This window comes from Antechinus flavipes, chromosome 2, assembly GCF_016432865.1.
Source record: "Antechinus flavipes isolate AdamAnt ecotype Samford, QLD, Australia chromosome 2, AdamAnt_v2, whole genome shotgun sequence".
Taxonomy (NCBI): Eukaryota; Metazoa; Chordata; class Mammalia; order Dasyuromorphia; family Dasyuridae; genus Antechinus; species Antechinus flavipes.
Window position 1 is genome coordinate 567,352,129 of NC_067399.1, and position 18,994 is coordinate 567,371,122.

Below are 18,994 nucleotides of genomic sequence, written 5' to 3' on the forward strand. Positions count from 1 at the left end.
AGGATGATGCCTCATATAACTCTGGAATGGCTGGGGATCATGCTTTTCACAGAATTTCAGATTTGGAATTTCTTGTCCAATTTTGTCCAATGTTGTCCAAATTATCCTCAACAACATATTTAACAGTCACCACCTTGCTATGTGAGCCTGGGCAAGTCACTTAACCCCAATTGCCTCAAAAAAAAAAAAAAATCACCAATCTGACTTTATTTAAAGATCTTCCTTTCATTAGTCTTTTTTTTTTTTTTTTTTCATTTTCATTTGTCTTTTTTGGATAGCTCTGTTAGGAATTTTTCCCCTAAGCCTGTAACTTTTCCCCATCCTAGTTCTTTCCTGGAATGAAGAACAGATCTTAACTCTGTTTTCCATGACTTCCTTTTAAATACTTGGAGACAGCTATTATGTCCACACAATTTTATCCCCATAACCACAAGTATCATTGTCTTCAAGGTCAACATTAACAATGGTTTTAACTGATTGTCAGGCAAAATGATTTTAAGGTCTCTCATTACCCTGGGTACTCCTCTGGATACTTTTCATCTTTTCATGGTCGTTCCTAAACTGTAGTACCCAGAATTCAGCAAATTAGCCCAGATTTGAACATGGCAGAGTACAGAAGGGCTAATTCCTTCTTATTTCCAGACACTATGCCTCTCTCAATTGGGCCTAAGATTACATTACTTTCTAGGCTGATAAATCATATTTTTGACCTATACTGATCTTATTAAAGTTTACTAAGGTCTTCAGTATTTTTTTTTTCAGACAAATTGCTGTTTAGCCATGCTTCCTCTACCTTTGAACTTCTGATATTGCTTTTTTGAATCGAAGTGCAAGACTTTATATTTATTCCTATTTCCATTTATTTTATTCAGTTCAACCCAATGTTCTAGACTGCTAAGTTTTTTGTGATTTGTGTAGGTGTGCATTGTTATGAATTATCTGCAAATCTGATAACCATGCTACAATAAGCATTTAATAAAGATATAAAGAAAAATGTTAAATGTTAAAATACAGGACCATGCACTGATTCCTAGGACATTCCACAAGAGACCTCATTTCCAACCTACACTGGAAAAAATAAGGTACATGGAAACATTAACAATTACTATTTGGATCTTGTGATTTAGCCAGTTCTGAACCCACCTAATTGTACTGCTACCCAGTGCTTATCTCTCCTTTTTTTCCATAAGAATAGCACAAAATATTTTAATTTTCCTTCCCATCCATTAGCAAGGAGAAGTTAAGAGTACCTTCCTCTCTTTTGAGCAGTAAAGAGAGCTTCCTCATCTTACAGCTAAGCATGAAGCTCCATATCACCTCAGGAATATCTTCACGTCTAGCCACAAACTAAGTTGATAATGATCACAGAATTCTACATAACCAAAGCGTCATCACTAGATAGGACTCATTACCAGATGTCATCAGTTTAAGATACATTGCCTTCCCACCTTGCCTCAGACTCTTTCCCAGCTTCATGTTGGCATCTGGCCTTGAACCCAAAGAAATTTCTTATTTATTACTAACCTGAATCAACATCCTATCCCAAACCTTAATAAGATCTAAGCTTGAGAGTGGAGATCCAGAAGGATGGAGGAGAAAAAAGTTCACAAAATGCGGCTGAATGGGGCCAACACAGCACACAGGGTAATTCATCCGACATGGGGACATGCTGTTCCAGGAGCATTATGACAATTAACAGGAAAAATCTGCTCTCAGAGCATTGCCAAGCAAGTGGCAAGGTCTCAGCTGGTGGTGCTTCATTTCGGGAATGAGAGGCAGCTCCCAATTCTCTCCCTCTTATCAAAGAAGGGGGAGGGGACAGTAGTTCTGAAAATGATGGGAAGGGCAGCTAAGGAAGAATTGTTTCAATTAGGGAAGCTCACTAAGGCATCATCATTCTAGATATGTGTTTAAAAGGAAAATATTCACAGACACCTTAAAAGCCTCAAGAATAACTTTACCACATTCCTGGACACATGAAGCTTAACACATCTGGCACCTGGAGAGTTCCAGTTGTTCAAACATGCTTATTCCAGGATGGTTTTCAAAAGCAAATCAATCTTATTCATGTCTTCTGGTCCAGCAATAGTCTCCCACCTCCTTACCTTACTCTGGACAATTTTCTCCAAGTTATATTTTTTTTAAGCCAATATATCTAATATTAAATCAACATCGTTCACTTGGATGTGATGCTCCCAAATTCCTCAAATCCGGAAGAACAGGGAGAACACATAGTCAATGAGTCCCCAAGAACTTCCCCTTCATTTCCATATTATTTTCTCCATTTCTTGATATCATTTGCTAAAGGTGATAGGTCCACCCACTTTGTAAGCAAATCTAATTCTTTTCATTTCTCATCACCTTACTGGGAAAACACCAACCTGATTCCAGGCTCAGCACCTAAAAGAAATCCTCTACAAAGACAAAGACATTGGCCATACCTCTCATTTACCCCAGTCGGACACCAGAAATGGAAAGGAATTCTGAACTTAGAGCACATCTTGAAAAAGTTCCAGGTTTAAGATTGGTACCACAGCCTCCCATATCTCATCTGGACAGGCCGATCCCTGCCCCCAGGAGGGACTTCATGGATGGACACTAATTCACCATGTTAACCCCTCTCATGCTAGACCTGTTACACCAGTCCTGGCCCAAAGCCACCACCACCCGGTGCTGGAGTGAGCACTCCATGTGATGGAACCTGGCCAGTGGACTTAGAAAGCCTGTTGATCTTGGCATTGGCCCTGGGACCCTGTGTGGAGCTACGTGCTGAGACACCACCATGGGTCAACTATTTCATAGTAGAATCAGTCAGCTCACATCCTGCTTGGCCAATGCAACTCCACTTCATCTTCAGATCCCCAAGGAGGGACTCAGAGAATAATAAAAACGGTTTCTGGGCCTTCAGTTTGTAGGAGCTTACCAATAACCAGAGGTCCTTTCTCTTGCTCCCCTCACAAATCCACAATGTTCTTCTTGCACTAGCACAGTTGCCCCCAACATAGTTAATAAGTTCTGTACATTAGTTCCAGCAAAAACAGAGAGGCCACATTTGGGCACCAGTGGGCAACATCCCTGCCCCTGCTCTCCAAGTTGAGCAATTACTGATCACAGCCATACAGCAGGCAACTCCCAGGGCAGTTAATTAGGAAGCATTACCAACCCCTGGATAACTAGGAGAGAAGCCTTCCAGGGACCAAAGGAGATTGAAACAGCATCCTACAGTCAAAAGATTCAGTTCTCCCCAAGGCATTCATGCTAGTGAATGGAAATCCCACCATACCTTTCATTCCAAACTTGGACCGTCGGCCATACTTGTTGATCATGATAAAGAGAACCACCAAAAGGACACAGGCAAAAGCTGCAAGTCCAACAGCTATGGATACCTAGAGGAATAAAATATACTATTCAGTATCAGGGCGTACCACCAGAATCCCACAGAGTAAACTGCATAAGTGCTTTCTGCCCAAATGAGAGGTTTTCATCAGAAGCTCTTCCCAGTACATGACGCTGTGTGACTGCTGCATAAAATCCATCAAGAAACGGATTAACAAGACACTCAAGACTTCCAAGAAACTTACCACAATAAATCAGTAGGAAGAACTCCTAGTTCCAGGATTCCATTCTTTGAGCTGTTCCCATCCTTGGTGAAGGGTATTTGGGACCTGACTCAATCACCAATCATAAATGATTTCCCCTTTCCTTTTTTATTCAAAAAAGTTTTGATTCCTAAAAGCTACAGGGAGTAAAGAGCCATTCCAGGGCTCAGAGAAGCAACTAACCATCATGCCAAAATGCTGTGTAGAAAGTCCCCCACTTTTGGGGACTACCTATGTGAAACAGTGCATATCCTGTTGGACTCAATTAATGTGTTAGTTTTCATAAACTGCTTTCATTTTCTTTGTTACAACGGATGGCTTAATGGATAAGGGAAGGGATATGGAGATATAGATAGATATAAATGAAGGTGATAAAAAAAAGACATTGAGAAAAATTTTAAAAGATAATCTACCTCTGGAGGCACAGAACTCATCTTTAAATATCCAGTCTTATTTCCTATTGAAATACCAATCTCTGGCTTCCTTCTGTATCTGTGTAGTATTAATCAGTCTCCCTGAACCAAGCCCAGTCAGGCCCCTTGGGAGAAGTTAACTCTTCTTGACCAGGATATGACTCACCCCAAAAGTGTCCTCCTCTGGTTTGTGGGTCACGGTGATAGGAGGTGTGGGGCTCACTTCATAGACTGGAACCAAAAGAACAGAGCGGGAGGGCAGTTAGTCAACAGACCACCATTAGAGAGAATTGGGAAACTCTTTGGAGCCTAGGACACAATTCCATCCCCTGCCCCAGAGAATATACCATCAGTCCCTGCAAGAAGACATTCATTCCAGTCTGAATGTTTGCATCCTATTATCTCCCTAGATTCTGAAGAAGTGAACCTAGAACAGAAATCCCTTTTTTATTACCTAACTAAACACAATTGCTCAAGATCACATTTGTCCACTGTTATCCTGTCTTTGAAATCATATCCCTATTGTCTACCCCATCACCTGCTTCCTCAAAGGGAAAAGGAAAACAGGCTCTATAACTTATGAGCCACTGGAATAATGCAATGCTTTAGGGAGAGATTGGGGGGAGGAGGGAGTTTGGAAATAAAACCTAAATAACTTTGTTCTAGAGGTACCTGTGGATGAAAAACAAAGGAAAGCTTCCCACAGACTGTATAAAAGCAGACAATACAAAGCTCTGCTTTCACTGACTCCTGAGGCAGTTGTTGACAGCAGGTTACCAATAGACATTTCTATCCTCATCCTCCTTTATTTTCACATTCCCTTTCTTCTCTATACCATGTTTGGGCCTTAGATGTTGCTTAGTCTTAGTAATGGTAATTTGGGTCTAAAAAGGTTATTGATTCCAGCCCAAAATAGAAACTACTATCTCATTCATTCCCCATTGAGGCTACTGCACTATGGCAACTCAACTTATTATATACAAAAGAGACACCCATGGAAATGCCTCATTCTTAGTTACCCAGTCAGGCTGAAACCAAGATTTAGTTTGTTCTAAGGCTTATAGCATCTTCTTGGAGAAGAGCTATCTCTAGAGGAGCTGTAAGGTTATTAGTCTCCAGAGACTGAGAAGGAATAAGAATCACAGATGACATTTGTTATCTACATAAGGCAACCTGGATGTGTCCCCTGGATGTGTCGGGGAAAATCTCCATAAAACAGGTCAGACAAATTCCTATAATTCTGTCATGAGAAACAGATGAGAAGAAAGGTTGACTTCCTTCAGAAAAATACAAATGTAAATCCCTAATGACCTTAAAAGACCACTTAATCCATACTCTAAAATTATTTGTACATTCAAACTTCTATGGTTTCCCTAATGACTCATCAGACCAGAAATCTAATAAGCCACTGTCACAATACAATGGCTCATTGGTCATCTCTTAAATGCTCAAATAGACCTGTGATCTCACTGATTTGAATACTGATCCACCCCACAAAAAAAAGCTAATGCACATTGCATTCCATTTGTGCTTGCTTTTAATCTCTACATACATTGGAAATATAAAAATGTGACATCTAAAAATTTGGGTACCATATGGTGTATAGGAATTATGTCTGGGATATTCTATATAAACACAATCCCAGTTTGATTAAAAAAAAAAATTAGGCTCAGCAAGATTCACTGCCACACAAGGGAACTGAAAACTCCTCAAATCCTCTACACAAGACTTAACTTTAGTAATGCAAGTAAAATGGAGTGTAGTAGCCCAGCATCTAAAAAATCTAACTCTAGAATCCTCCTTTAGGGAAAAGGAGCCGAAGAAAAATTGACTCAGCAGCATTATCTAACTCACTCCATCACAGACATCTCACATTCTCTCTCAAATGTTGGTGGGGAAAGAAGGAAGGCTGTTTGAATTCAGAGGAATTAACAAAAAAGGATCAAGAATATGAACAATTACAAAGCAAGAGGCAAAGGAGACTTACTTGAGACAAAGTTATCCGTACTCTCTGCAAAAAGGACAAAGAGATAATTAACACATTTAATAAAAAACAGAATGGAGTAAGATGGCCATTTCTGCCAGTCATCACCTTTCCCCCTCACCCTGATGCATTGTTGCCTTAGAACTTCTCAGCCACAGACCACCTATCCCATCTCATCACTTTAGTGTGATGTCCAAATGTTGGGGAAGAGACTGAAGATAATCCATGTCTCCATGCTTGGAGGTCATGCTGTTTTCACTGTGGTGAGAGGAGTTGGAACCTCAGCACTCTTGTGTCACTCCATAGTTATTTCTTTGGTTGCCAGGGAAAATAGTGTTGGTGGTGAGAGAGATGTAAAAGTACAATGTAAAGAGTATCAGGGAAAGGAGCACACTCTTTCCATCATATTCTCAAAGTACCACTTGTGCTTGAAAAACGAAAGTCCAAGCATTTGCATTAAAAAGCTAATAAAAATGTAATTTTGTGGTGCACAGAACCAGCCCTAACCCCAGAACAGATTTCCTGCACTGGTTGTATTAATTATCTTTAATATTCCATGATGCCCCTGTTAATATCAAGAGACCCTCTACAATGACAGATATACCTTTTTCTTTAAGTGGGAAGCCTGGGAAGGTGACCTCCTGAAATGGTCTTTCTACCAGGTACTCATGATTCACCTCAGCCCCTAGGATCCAACTTATCTCCGTTGCCAATTCCAGAAGGCTCTAGCCAGTAAACAGCCTTGTGTAACAACCTCAAGGAGAAGTGATGTTTTTTGGGGGAGGCTTATCCCAGGCGCTCCTGAGGTAATACTAGACAGAATCAATTTGTTGTTTTCTTGGGCTGTTAAGTCTCATCTGAAAGCCTAGATCTGACATTCCTGCTGCCTCCATCTTCCAGGCTGTAGGTGACAAAATGCCTGACCGATTTTTTTTAATGGTCATGCCCTGACAGCCTGAAAGAACAGGGTTGCCAGATCAACTCATGGGTTCACGCTGATTTGCATGTTTCTCATAAGGTTCTCATTTATTAGAGAATATTCTCACGTCAGCCAAATGTTTTAACCGAGTCTGTGAACCCTGTAATCTGCCAATCAGCCTATGAATGCTTAAATCCTTCGCTGCTGTCTGGAAACATTTATCTATCCAAGATACACATGGACACTAAAACAAGGTGCCACATTCACAGGACAGAACCCATGGGTGGATTTCATACTGTTGGTGAGTAGGCAAAGTAGTAACTTGCTTTTAATCAGTACTTACACCTAAACCTGAAGGAGAGAATGGACTGGGGACAGGGTTGGGGGTGGGGAGGAAACATCCCTGTCATAAGATCACCTGAATCCTCTGCTTTAGGAAAAATGAAGCTCAAATCTTTCAGTGGGCACAGACCCAACACTCCCTGGGAAGGCCCCCAACAGGGGAAGCAAATGGGGCCCACACAAAGGAGAACAGAGCCAAAGATTTCTCTTCAACCATCCCAGAACATAGCCAAGACACAAAAAGGGCTCAGAAGCAAGAGCAACAAGGGATTCTTCCTCTTTCTTTACCTCCTCCCCCCAAAAAGTCAAAACCCAGGAGGTAGCTGAGAAGAAATGGGTTTTTATGCTTCTTTGCTCCCTAACACATTCATTTCACACATATGAGTTTCATTTAACAACAGCCAGAGTCAAATTTTATCTCTGACAATGATGCTGCTAAAATGACCACCTTTTCCTGGCTCCCTACTCTGCACTAGCAGTTTTCTGAACCCATACTATGCCTTCCAGATTAAGGTAGCTAGCATGATCAAGAGAGAGGGGATAAGAGTTAGGGATAAGGCAGCCTCTTCCAGCCTTAGTTTATGAGCAGGACATAACTTAAGCCTTTTTCTTCTACTCATTTCCTAACAGACTCAGTCCTATAGGTTTATATTAAAGTACCAAATGACCAAGAGAATCACTACAAATCAATCAGAAAATATTTACTAAATACCTACTATGTGCCAGGCATGTGCTAGGTGCTGGGAATACAAAGAAAGGCAAAAAAAAAATCCCTACTTTTGAGGAACTCATATTGTAGCAAACTGTGTACAAATAAGCTGTCCATAGGATAAATTGGCAATAAATCAATCAAGAGAAGATACTCAAATTAAGGAGGATCAAGAGAGAGTTCTTGTGGCAGGTGGGAGTTTTTTTGGAACTTGAAGGAAGTCAGATAAGTCAAGGCAGAGATAGAAGGGAGGACATTCTAATCAAAGGTAACAGCCAGTGAAATATTCAGTCAGGAAATTCAAAGAACAGGAAAAAAACCAGTGAACCTGAACGATATTCCAAAGCATTTTCAAAAATCTCTCCCTTTGACATCTGATTGATTTCCATACTCAGCCTAGTAATATTTCCCTTTTCCTAATAACCCTCAAGTACTATTTCCCTAACTTGAGAACATCTTTGAGCCCTATTCTTCCTCCTTCCACCTGTGAGTAATCATCCATCTTTCTCTGCTTTTTTTCTTCCAACTATTCCTTCTAATCTTTATTCCTTACAGCAGCCCTCTCTCTCAGACTCTGATCCTTCCTGACAGCCTCTGCAGGCCCAGAGGACCCTAAACAGATACAGCATCACACTTTTAAAAATGACCATTCTGAACAAAAGATCACAGCATGACCACTCTCTGTATTAAAGCTGCAGTCCATTTCTAATGTGTCCACTATTTCTCTAATAATATCCTTATTAGCAGAACTTATTTTTAGAATGCCCCTTAAATGTCCCCTTTGATTACTTTCTCTCCTCATTACTTTCAGACTTCCTAGGGGCCAAGAATAGTCATTCAAGGGAGAACTCATGCTTCTCCCCCCAATCCCTCTTAATAAACACATCTCCACACTGAGAAAGCTTTTATTCTATTCCTTTAATTATTAACCTGTGCCATTCTTGCTCTTTCTGACTCATGAATGCATAAAAAGGAAGCAAAACCTTCAACCCAGGATAAACCCTCATATGGCTCACCCTAGGGAACCATTCCCAAAATAAGATGTCTCGATGTTTTCTTAACAGAGACAAAGGTGGAATAGGGGTTGTTTAGTTGAAAAGCAACTGCCAATGGAATAATATATTGTGAGTATAGACTATGTAGGAGGCTGGGGAATGGGATGATCTCTACTACCACAGCAAATCTGAGTAGAGGCACTGAATTCTGAAATATCATGCTCCTGATAATAAACTTGTATTGTGACAGCTATACCAGCTTGGAATGCTTCCAGGATCTGATTCACCCATCTTGGAAATAGTGACAACGATATCCCCTAGTTCCATGTCTCCCTCATCAGAGGATTAAAAAAAAAAAAAAAAAAAAAAAGGATGGATTCTTTTGTAGAGTTTAAATGGATTTAAAGTGATCTGTGGGAACCTTTCTGTCCAATTTAAGAAATTCTGCTGATTCTCACATTTACAAACATATCCCTGTGATACAATACCATCTTAATAGAATTTTGCTCCTAAGAATACCCTGGAGAAGGGAAAGTATACATATCTCTCCACACCCTTCAGAGGTAGAAAGAATATTTTGTGTATTCATGCAGTTGCTTTGCTTCTTAGGTTGGGGAGAAAGGGAGATGGATTGCAAGAATAGACCTTATTATTCCTCTCCAGCCCTATTCCCTAAACAATTCCCTTTTTTTATACATTCATCCATTGTCATTTTCATATGACTTTTCCATCTGTTCCCTGTCACCAGTTTTTCATCATGTATTTATTCCAATATGGCCAAAAGTGAACTAAGCTCTCTTTCCCTATGCTAACTCCTAAAGACCCTTTACTATCTCTCTTTCTTTTGATGTCACCACATACTAAATCAACTTTTTCTCTAATCCAATTATCCAAACTTCATTAATCAACCTTTGATGAAATCTCTTGAATCTGTTCCCTTTTTTTCTACTTCCACCTCTCATCAATACTACTGCAATAGCCTCTTAACTAGTCTTCCTGCCTTGTCTGTCTTTTCTCTAATCCTTTCCTCACACTATTATCTGAATAATCTTCCTAATACAATACCCTGATCATGTCACTCTTGTACTCAAAAAATCTTCTACAGCTTCCCATGGTCTATTTAGTAAACAATAATTTATCCTGGTATTCAAGACTTTTCCATAATCTGGCTTCAATTATCCATTTAAGCTCTTTTCAAATTACTCCTCTTCATATACTTTATGGCCAGTCAAACTCCATACTCCTCCTACTCTCTCCTATTTCCAGTCTTTGCTGACACTGTCAGCCAAAGTTTAGAATGGATGAATACCTCCTACTCAACTTATCTGCCTGTTGAAATTCCTCCTTTATTTCAAGGTAATTACCACCTCCTCCAAGAAACTTTCCCTGACCTTCTTCCCTCAATGAAAACGTTCTCTCCATCCTCAAATTTATCATTCAATTTTCCTTTTATCTTTTCTTTTGTATTTATTACACTATTGTATCAATTATTAGTTATATCATTTATCCACTATTATACTCTAAAGTGTCCAGAGGTAGAATGTGCACCCCAGTCTGCTGACTCCAAGTCCATAAGTTTTATTTGTTTGTTATTGTTTTGTTTTGTTTTTTCCCAACACAGGATGGATGGTTTCAGAGAGAGAATACAGAGTTTACTTCTCAACAATCTTAAAAAAAAAAAATTACCCCAATATACAGGTAAATATATCACACCTTTTTTACACATATACATAGACATATATGTGCTTAAGTACATGGTAATGGTTATTATTATAAACATATGGATATAGTCATATATTTATTATAGGTCTTTGTATCCCTACTGGCTAGCACAGTGCCTTGTCTATAGTAAGTATTTAATAAATGTTTGTCGAACTGAATTAAATTGAAATGAATTATTAAAAAATACTGCTTTATAATGAAACTAAACTTTCATGCAATGGGCAATAGCTAGAAATGTTCCCAGTTTAGAGACAAATGAATCAGGTGGTATAATTCATAGCAAAGATGTTCCTAGGGACATGTCCACCTTCCCCTGCTACCAACACACACATAAACAACTACTAACAGCACCATCAGCATATTCTAGAAGTTACTCTGATGAATTTTGATGACTGAATAAAAGATCAAAAGGTACCAGAGTCTTTGTAAAAGGGTCCATTGAGTTTTATAAAAGGGCAGATTCCTGCATATCTGGAGAATACAAAATGCTGCTTCACTCCCACAGGAAGGAAGGGAGCTAAGTTTTCTGGATACCAGACACCACTCCATTGTTTATGGTCTCTGCATGTCCACCTCCCTGACAGGGTCTCTGAAAGAGAAGTCCAACTTAACCTCACTGCTGCTCTCTCTTAATTTTTTTTTCCTCTCACCCTGTCCATAAATCCAGACAGCAAAATCAGCCTCTTCAAAGACTTTGACTATTCACTGCCTCACCCAATCACCATAATAACAATAATTTTATTGTTATTTAATTGCTATTATTATTTCTGGCATTAATATAACTTCTTAAAATTTACAAAGAACTTTACACACATCTTATTTGATTTTTATAGCAGCTCTGTCACATAGATATCATGAGTTTAATTATGCCCATTTTACAGATAAGGAAAGAAGGATCCCAAGACTTTACCATGGTCACATATTTATTAAGTGTCCAGAGGTAGAATGTGCATCCCAGTCTGCTGACTCCAAGTCCATAAGTTTTATTTGTTTGTTGTTGTTTTGTTTTGTTTTTTCCCAATACAGGATGGATGGTTTCAGAGAGAGAATAGAGTTTACTTCTCAACAATCTTAAAAAAAAAAAAAAATTTACACTTTTCTAGGCAAATTTATATGTGTTCCTCCTTGTTCATGATGGAATTGATAAAATGACCTCTAAGTATTCCTTCTAGCCCTGAGTCTATAAAGCTAATCTAGCATTAAGTGATATATACAACCCAACCATCTCTGTGTTTAAGAACTTGTACTCAAAGTAAAGGTCATAACTATTTTTACTTCCCAGAAGACAAAGGAAGAATGAGCCAATCAAGAAAATCTCTTGGACTCAGCCCATCAGGATCTTTCTCAGGACTGGGTTTGGAAGCTCCCTTGAGTTCCACCCATGTGTAATTTTCAGTATCTGAAGCACTAAATTTCATTCCCTTAGGAAAAAATATTCTCTAATCCCTAGGGTCTAACTGGCAAGAAATTTTCTCAACACTCAGCCTCATTTTTTTTTCCTTCTCTTCCCTTGCCTCCAGTGCTCCTCATTATAACCCTCTTGCACTAAGTTAAATAAGGCATCCTTAAGTTGTCACTTCTCAGTTATTTGTGAACTGCGAAGTCCCCTTTCACAACAAGCAAACAATACACAGATTTAGCTCCTGATGTCTTTCTCATTCTAAATCACTCTTTCCATTTCTCCTCTCTTAGGAAAAAACTTCAAGAGGTCATCTAGTCTAGCAATTCTCAAACTCTTAGGTCTCAAGATCTTTTTGAACACTTAAACTTATTAAAGATTCCCAAAGGGCTTATAATTAGGTGGGTTATATCCATCAATATTTACCATATTGGAAATTCAAATATTAAGGTATTATTATAAAATAATTTTGATTTCACAGACCCCTTTCAAAGGTCCTATGGACCCTTAGGAATATCTGGACCACATTTGAAAACTGCTGCTCTATTCAGAAGCAAATACCCGAATTATCCAAGAGTGGGATGCCTGATTCCTAAATTATCACTCTACAGAACAAGAGATTATATAATCCTTTTAAGTAACCTAATTTACTGCCTGATACCTTTGCTAGGCTTTTCCTCTTTCTGATTTTGAAATTTTCTAATTGATTGAAGGTACTTGGGAGGTGGTCCAACTCAGGTTAATAAAATACTATCAACTTTCCAAAATCACAATTAAATTGAAACTCTGCTAATCATTGCCCTTAGCCCAATATCTATTCTTCCCTGACCTCCTTAATCCATTTTTGTAATGTCTCACACCCTCCCCCAACCTGGGCCATAAAGCAATGTGGCTGGGGAAGGGTGGGAGAGAGATTGGACTAGGAATCAAAGGGTCCATATTCTAATTCCAGGCCTGCCAGGCCCTGGCTGTGGGAACAAATCACTCCCCTGCTATGTATATGTTTCTTCCATTGTAAGAAGAGGAGGTTAGTCGAGATGATGGCTGAGGTCTTTTCCATTTCAAAATATCAATGCATGTGTCTAGGTCAGTGACATAGAGGGTTTAATATGTAACTGTAAGTGTGTATGTTTGCTACCCTCTTGGAATGGTAGCCTCTTAGGAGCAGAACCTGTATCCAGATTGTGCTGACTCAGAACAGCTGTTCTAGGTGAATTCAACACTGGTAATACAAAAGTACAGTTGTTTTCTCTTTTCCACCACAAACTACTGAACATAATTGGATATTCTGGGAGGAACCGAATCTACCCTAAGATGGGAGGGGAAAAAAAAAAAAAAAAAAACTGCATTCCCCTCACCTGGAAAGGGTTCCTTGAGGAAGTGACCCTTGATGGTCTGATTGGCTGTGCCCAGTTGGTTTTTGGCAATAAGGGTGTAGTTGCCATTGTTATAATGGGTGGGTTTATTGAAGAGGAGGCAGCCTTCAGAGACCTCACCCTCCTGGTAGTACTCCACCCGAATGATCTTAGATTCCCTTAGTGGCTGCCCATTGTGCAGCCAGTGCAAGGTTGGGGGTGGGTTCCCCCGGACCACAAACTCGATGCAATGCTCCAGCCGTAGTTCAGGTTCTTCTAGGCTCATCACACGTGGAGGATCTGCCAAAGGGAAGAACATCTAAATTTCTGGGATATTTCATGCTTTCATATCCTGGAACCTTGGAGGAACTGGGTCTGCTTATCACAGAGTTTGCCTACTTCCTTTTCAAAAGATCATCTGGAGGATTGATAAGTCCACCAGCAGATAAGTTAAAAAATTTGGTTCTGCCAAATTCCCAAGATCTCTTACAGTAGGGTATCTCCATCTATGCACCTTTCAGAAGCTTGTATAGCGAAAGAGAAGGGACAAGATCCAAATCCAAACATGCTTACCAGGAGATGACCTCCAGGAAAGGAGTCTACATTTTGCAGACTGACCTCTACAAGAACTGGGGACCCACCCGCCTTGGCCAGACTCAGAAAAAAGCATGTGCTAAAAGTACATTCTTCCCCGACCTTTTTCAGAGCTTTCAAGCAGCTCTAAGTCAATTCTACTGCTGTCCCTTGTGCCCCACCCTTGGCTCTTCCGAGCCCTGGGTTCTCTCATAGAGAAGCCACATGCCCATACTCACAGTAAACGGTGAGTGCCACACTAGCATTACTCATGCCCACCACATTTTCAGCAATGCAGGTCAAGGTAAAGCCATTGTCTTCACTGGTGACATTGACCAGGGTCAGGTTGATGGCGTGAACATTGGTCCAGTTAAGGTTTGTCTGAAAGCCCCAAAGGAGAAATCACGTCAAGTCACTTTTAACCAAAATTCTTTTTCCATCCCACCTCAAATTCCTTTCCTTTCCCTTCCTCTCTTCCAACACAACCTAAGGGAGAGCAAGGTAGGAGAGTTATAGCTGTACACACAGTTTTACACTCTATTAGGTGCACATAATTATCCTAAAAAAAGATAAGTCCCAAGCTCAATGTCTATTTCTCCTTTTAACCATTCAGCTACTCCTCCTCTTTAAGCCAAAAGAATTCACTTCTAGGCCTGTGGGGCTGATCGCATTTGGTCTGCAATCATTTCCCTTTTCTCTCCTACCTGGTGGGTATTGATGGACTGCAGTCCTGTGACAGTCCAGTCCACATCAGGCAGAGGGGAGCCAGAGCCGTTACAGGTGATGACAGCATTCTCACCTTCTCGTACAGTCAGGTTGATGTGGCTTACACTGATCTCGGGTAGATCTGAGGGGTGGGAGAAGACAAGAGAATTACCAGCAATCATTTCACAACTCTATCTACCTCACCCTCTCACTGGGCTTGGGAGGACTGTCTCTCCTTCCCCTGACTCAATAAATAGAATTCACGTTCTGGGAAAAAGTTAGGTGAGATCTGGGTAACAAGAAAGCAATATAGTACAATTGCAAAGGATGTTACATTGTTACATTGTACTCTGTTACATTGAGCAAGTCACTTACTTAATATTCCTGGGTCTCAGTTTCTTCATCTGTCAAATAAGGGGACAGATAAACTCTGAGGGCTCTTCTAGTTCTAAATCTATGAGCCTATGATTGCTTAGCAGGTTCTGGTGCTGAGTATGATTATCCTAAAGAGAAACTGTCTCAAGTATGGGATCCCAAATAAGATTACCATCTCAAATTAACAAGCATTTATCCAAGTACCTCTATGTGCCAGGCACTGTGCTAAGAAATGGGGATACAAAGAAAGGAAAAAGACAGTGTTTAGTCTCAAAGAGCATTTATAATCTAGTCTTTCAGCAAATGGTTGCATAAGAGCAGAAAAGTATAAGAGAAATAATTTTGCACTTGCAGTCAGAGGGACTTTCATGCTTTGGCTCTGACACTTACTAGTTATGTGCCATAATTAAGTCCTTGCCCATTTCTGGATCTCTGTTACCTCATCTTTAAAATGGGGGCATTAGTCAAGATTATTGCTTAGCTCTTTTCCAGTTCTAAATCTCTTATCCTGTGCTTTTGTAGTTGGTCAGAAGCCTCATGCTAAGCCAGAGTAGATGGGTAAAAAGATTTTGTCCCTTATGGTCCTAAAAGCCAGACTCTTAGAAAATTCAAAGCCTCCTCTTGACAATATCCTTCACTAAATAAAAAGGACATTATAGATTTGTTTCTGTACAAAAATCCTAGAATAATATCATATTTTGTTCTCGAAGATGACCATGATTTCAGGGAGGTGAAGCCTTGACATACAAATGAATTAGATTTGAGGGAGGGAAGGCTATGCTAGGTCACCAGCTCATTTTTTCCTTTGGAAACATGTGGGGCCAGTGGCAAGAGATAGATCAGGACAACTGAAGATGGTCCTGGATATAGTGGGAGACCTTAGCCTTTTTAAGTTAAAGTCCTTAACAGATCCCAATTTAACTGAAGTAACACTCATTCAGTATAAGACTAGATAAGAAATAAATGAGCAAAAAATGGCCTTTTTTATCTAGTCATAAATAAATAAATAATAATGTGCCTTAAAGAATATCTTAAAGAAGAAAGAGTAACTAGATAGTGTAGTAGAGCATAAGCCCTGAAATCAGGAGGATTTGAGTTCAAATCTGTCCTCAGACACTTACTAGCTATGTGACCTTGTGCAACTCACTTAACTCTGTTTCCAAGGAAGGAAGAAAAGAAAAGAAATAGATTGCATTTGCCTCTTTGTTCTTTATAGTAACACGCATGCAGGAACTTAACATGATTTGATTCACTCAGGAGGATCCTTCTTAGGCAATGATAAATATGATAAATACTTCAAAGGTGTTTGACCTAGTCATACTATGGAACAGACTAGTAATCATTTTTTTTTCCTCTCCCAGGACAGTTAGGGACTCTTCAATTCACTCCCAGCCACCAACACTGAACATTTATGCACCTTCAATTCACACAATTTATAATCTCCTAGCTGGAATAGACTGGTCCCTACCCCCTTATTAACAGCCTGATACAACGCAAAAGGTGCCCTTGATCTTCTCTCCACACAGACAAGACACACTGATTGATCACAGCTCTAACTCACAGCTCAGCCCACAGAGTCCCCACCATGGGGCTCCTGGCAGACAGCAGCTAGAAGATAGGCATTTCCCTCCCACCTGTGTTAGTCTGCCCAAGGGAGAGAAGAACTCAAGGGAGGTCAAGTAAGGGAACAGTGGAATATAGAAAGTGATGAGAAGTCTCCCCAAGGAACACATTCTCAGTAAATATACTAGCTTCTGAATATGTAGTTTATCTTTTCATGACCATATGAAATACTATTCCAAATCACTAGTAACAGAAATGTAAATCAAAACATCTTTGACATATCATCTCATAGCTAATGAGTTATAAAAGATGGGAATGGTCAACAATGGAGCAGTTGTGACCAGAGGGGCACATTAATGCACTTTGGTAGAAATCCTAAGTGGTTTAACTGTAAAGAACAATTTCAGATTCAAATGGTTTAAAATGCCCATACCCTTTAACTCAGAGATCTCACTGGTAGGCATACAACCCAAAGAGAATAATAATAAAAGTAAAGAACCCATAAGCATTAAAATATTTACTTTAGAAACAATCTATATACAAAAAAGATGCCCATCAGTTATGAAATAGCTAAATAAGTTGTCCTATATGCATGTAATAGAAGATTACTGTGCTCTAAGAAAAAATGTGTTTAAGGCTGGGTTTGATGAATATGAAAAAATGTAGAAAGACCAACCCTATATGAGCTGATTCACAGTGAAGGAAACATACACACACACACACACACACATATATACACAATAACTACAACAGTGCGAGTAGAAAAAAAAAACAATAGAATAAAACTGAATGCTATGAAAGTATAATGACCAACATGTTCCCAAAGAAGAGCTATATGAAAATTTATATTTCATTGTAAATATGAACATGAGTATAAAAGTCTGCATATAATCTCAGACTTTTTCAATGTATAGGCTAGTTTTGCTGAAATGTTTTTCTTGTAGTTTTTCTTGCTCTTAGAGGGGATTTAAAAAAAAGGAGGAGTTTATTGGGAAATATAGGAGATAGAAGAACAATAAACAAAATTTATTTTTAATAATTTTTAAAATTGATTAAATTCATTTTAATTAATGTTTTAAATGAGCATATTGATATACTGTTTACCATGCATTTGAGGTAGCACAGAATAATGGCTAAACTGCTATATTTGGGCACAAAATACCTGGATACAAAGCTGACCTTTGATAGTTGAAAACTGACCAAGCTGTTTAAACCTCTAAATACCTTTAGCAACTCCTTAAGACTTATTGATTAAGTGATAGACACACCTAATCTGATTATACCCTTATAACAACCCTGAATGGAGCTAAGAAATAAGAAATCACTTGGCCAAGGTCATACAACTAATAAATAACAGCATAGATTCAAACCCAGCTCTTTGAATTCATCTAGTGCTCTTTCCCATATATCATGTTTTTTTGCCAAAATAATAGAATTTTATTAAAAGATGAAGATGGATAGGAAGAAGTAAAAGCTAACTTAAAGGAATATAGTTAATTCTCTTGTATTCATGAAACCATGACTCTTAAGAGTGTCCCCAAAATGGACATTATGGGCAGAACAGTGAAATAGGGGCACTGGAATTCCCTTAAATCCCAAATATGTTTCATGAGACTGGGGCTGATGGAGAAGTAGGAAAATTTGGAGGTCATAGTTTGACATAACAATTTTTTTTGCTCCAGCCATTAGTGGAAGATAAGGAGCCCAGGCCCGGCAGGGAGAAGACAGGAGAACTGACATTTTCGTTCAGCTTTCTTACCACACTGGGTGATGTTCATACGTTGCAGGGGAATTCGAGAGCCATCTGTGCTGATGCAGAAGAGATTCTGACTGTTCAGTTTGGCCTCACCCTGCTCTTGCCACAGCTGCATCCAGCGGATGTCACAGCTACAGTTGAAGAAATTTTGTTCTAATCTCCTATGGACAAAAATAGAGAAAGAACATCATTCAACTAAAGAACAGGGTAACTCCTAAAATTTTACTGGAGAAGCAGAGATGGCCCATACCTGGTCTTCAGAGATTAAGGAAAGGGTATATTTGACAAAATTTTATTTAAAAAAAAAATAGCTAAGAGTTTACTCATCTATGATTGCTTTTTTTTTTTTTTGAACTAGAAAAATTAGGGGAAAGATGATTTAAATCTGCTTCCTTTCCTATTCACCAGATAGTAATTAATATTCTTCATCCACAAAATGGATTACATCATTCCATTGCTCAAAAACTTTCAATGGCTCCCCATTGCCCTCCAAAGAACATTCATGCTCCTCAATCTGGCAAAAAAACTTTCTAGAATTATCATATACTGCTTGCTTTTCAGATACACTGTACTCTAGCCAAACAC

General features: G+C 39.2%; 1 protein-coding gene across 2 annotated transcripts in view; it reads right to left on the bottom strand.

The window, feature by feature from the left end:
• NTRK3 (neurotrophic receptor tyrosine kinase 3) overlaps window positions 1–18,994 on the bottom strand; it is a 453,081-nt gene that overhangs the window by 286,280 nt on the left and 147,807 nt on the right. For both annotated transcript variants that reach the window (XM_051981065.1, XM_051981066.1), the window contains exons 5-11: window positions 18,413–18,570; window positions 14,715–14,857; window positions 14,250–14,391; window positions 13,441–13,737; window positions 6,000–6,023; window positions 4,179–4,243; window positions 3,284–3,386 (exon numbers count right to left, since the gene is read on the bottom strand). In XM_051981065.1, the coding sequence (XP_051837025.1) occupies window positions 3,284–3,386; window positions 4,179–4,243; window positions 6,000–6,023; window positions 13,441–13,737; window positions 14,250–14,391; window positions 14,715–14,857; window positions 18,413–18,570 (932 nt within the window). The remainder of the gene's footprint in view (window positions 1–3,283; window positions 3,387–4,178; window positions 4,244–5,999; window positions 6,024–13,440; window positions 13,738–14,249; window positions 14,392–14,714; window positions 14,858–18,412; window positions 18,571–18,994) is intronic.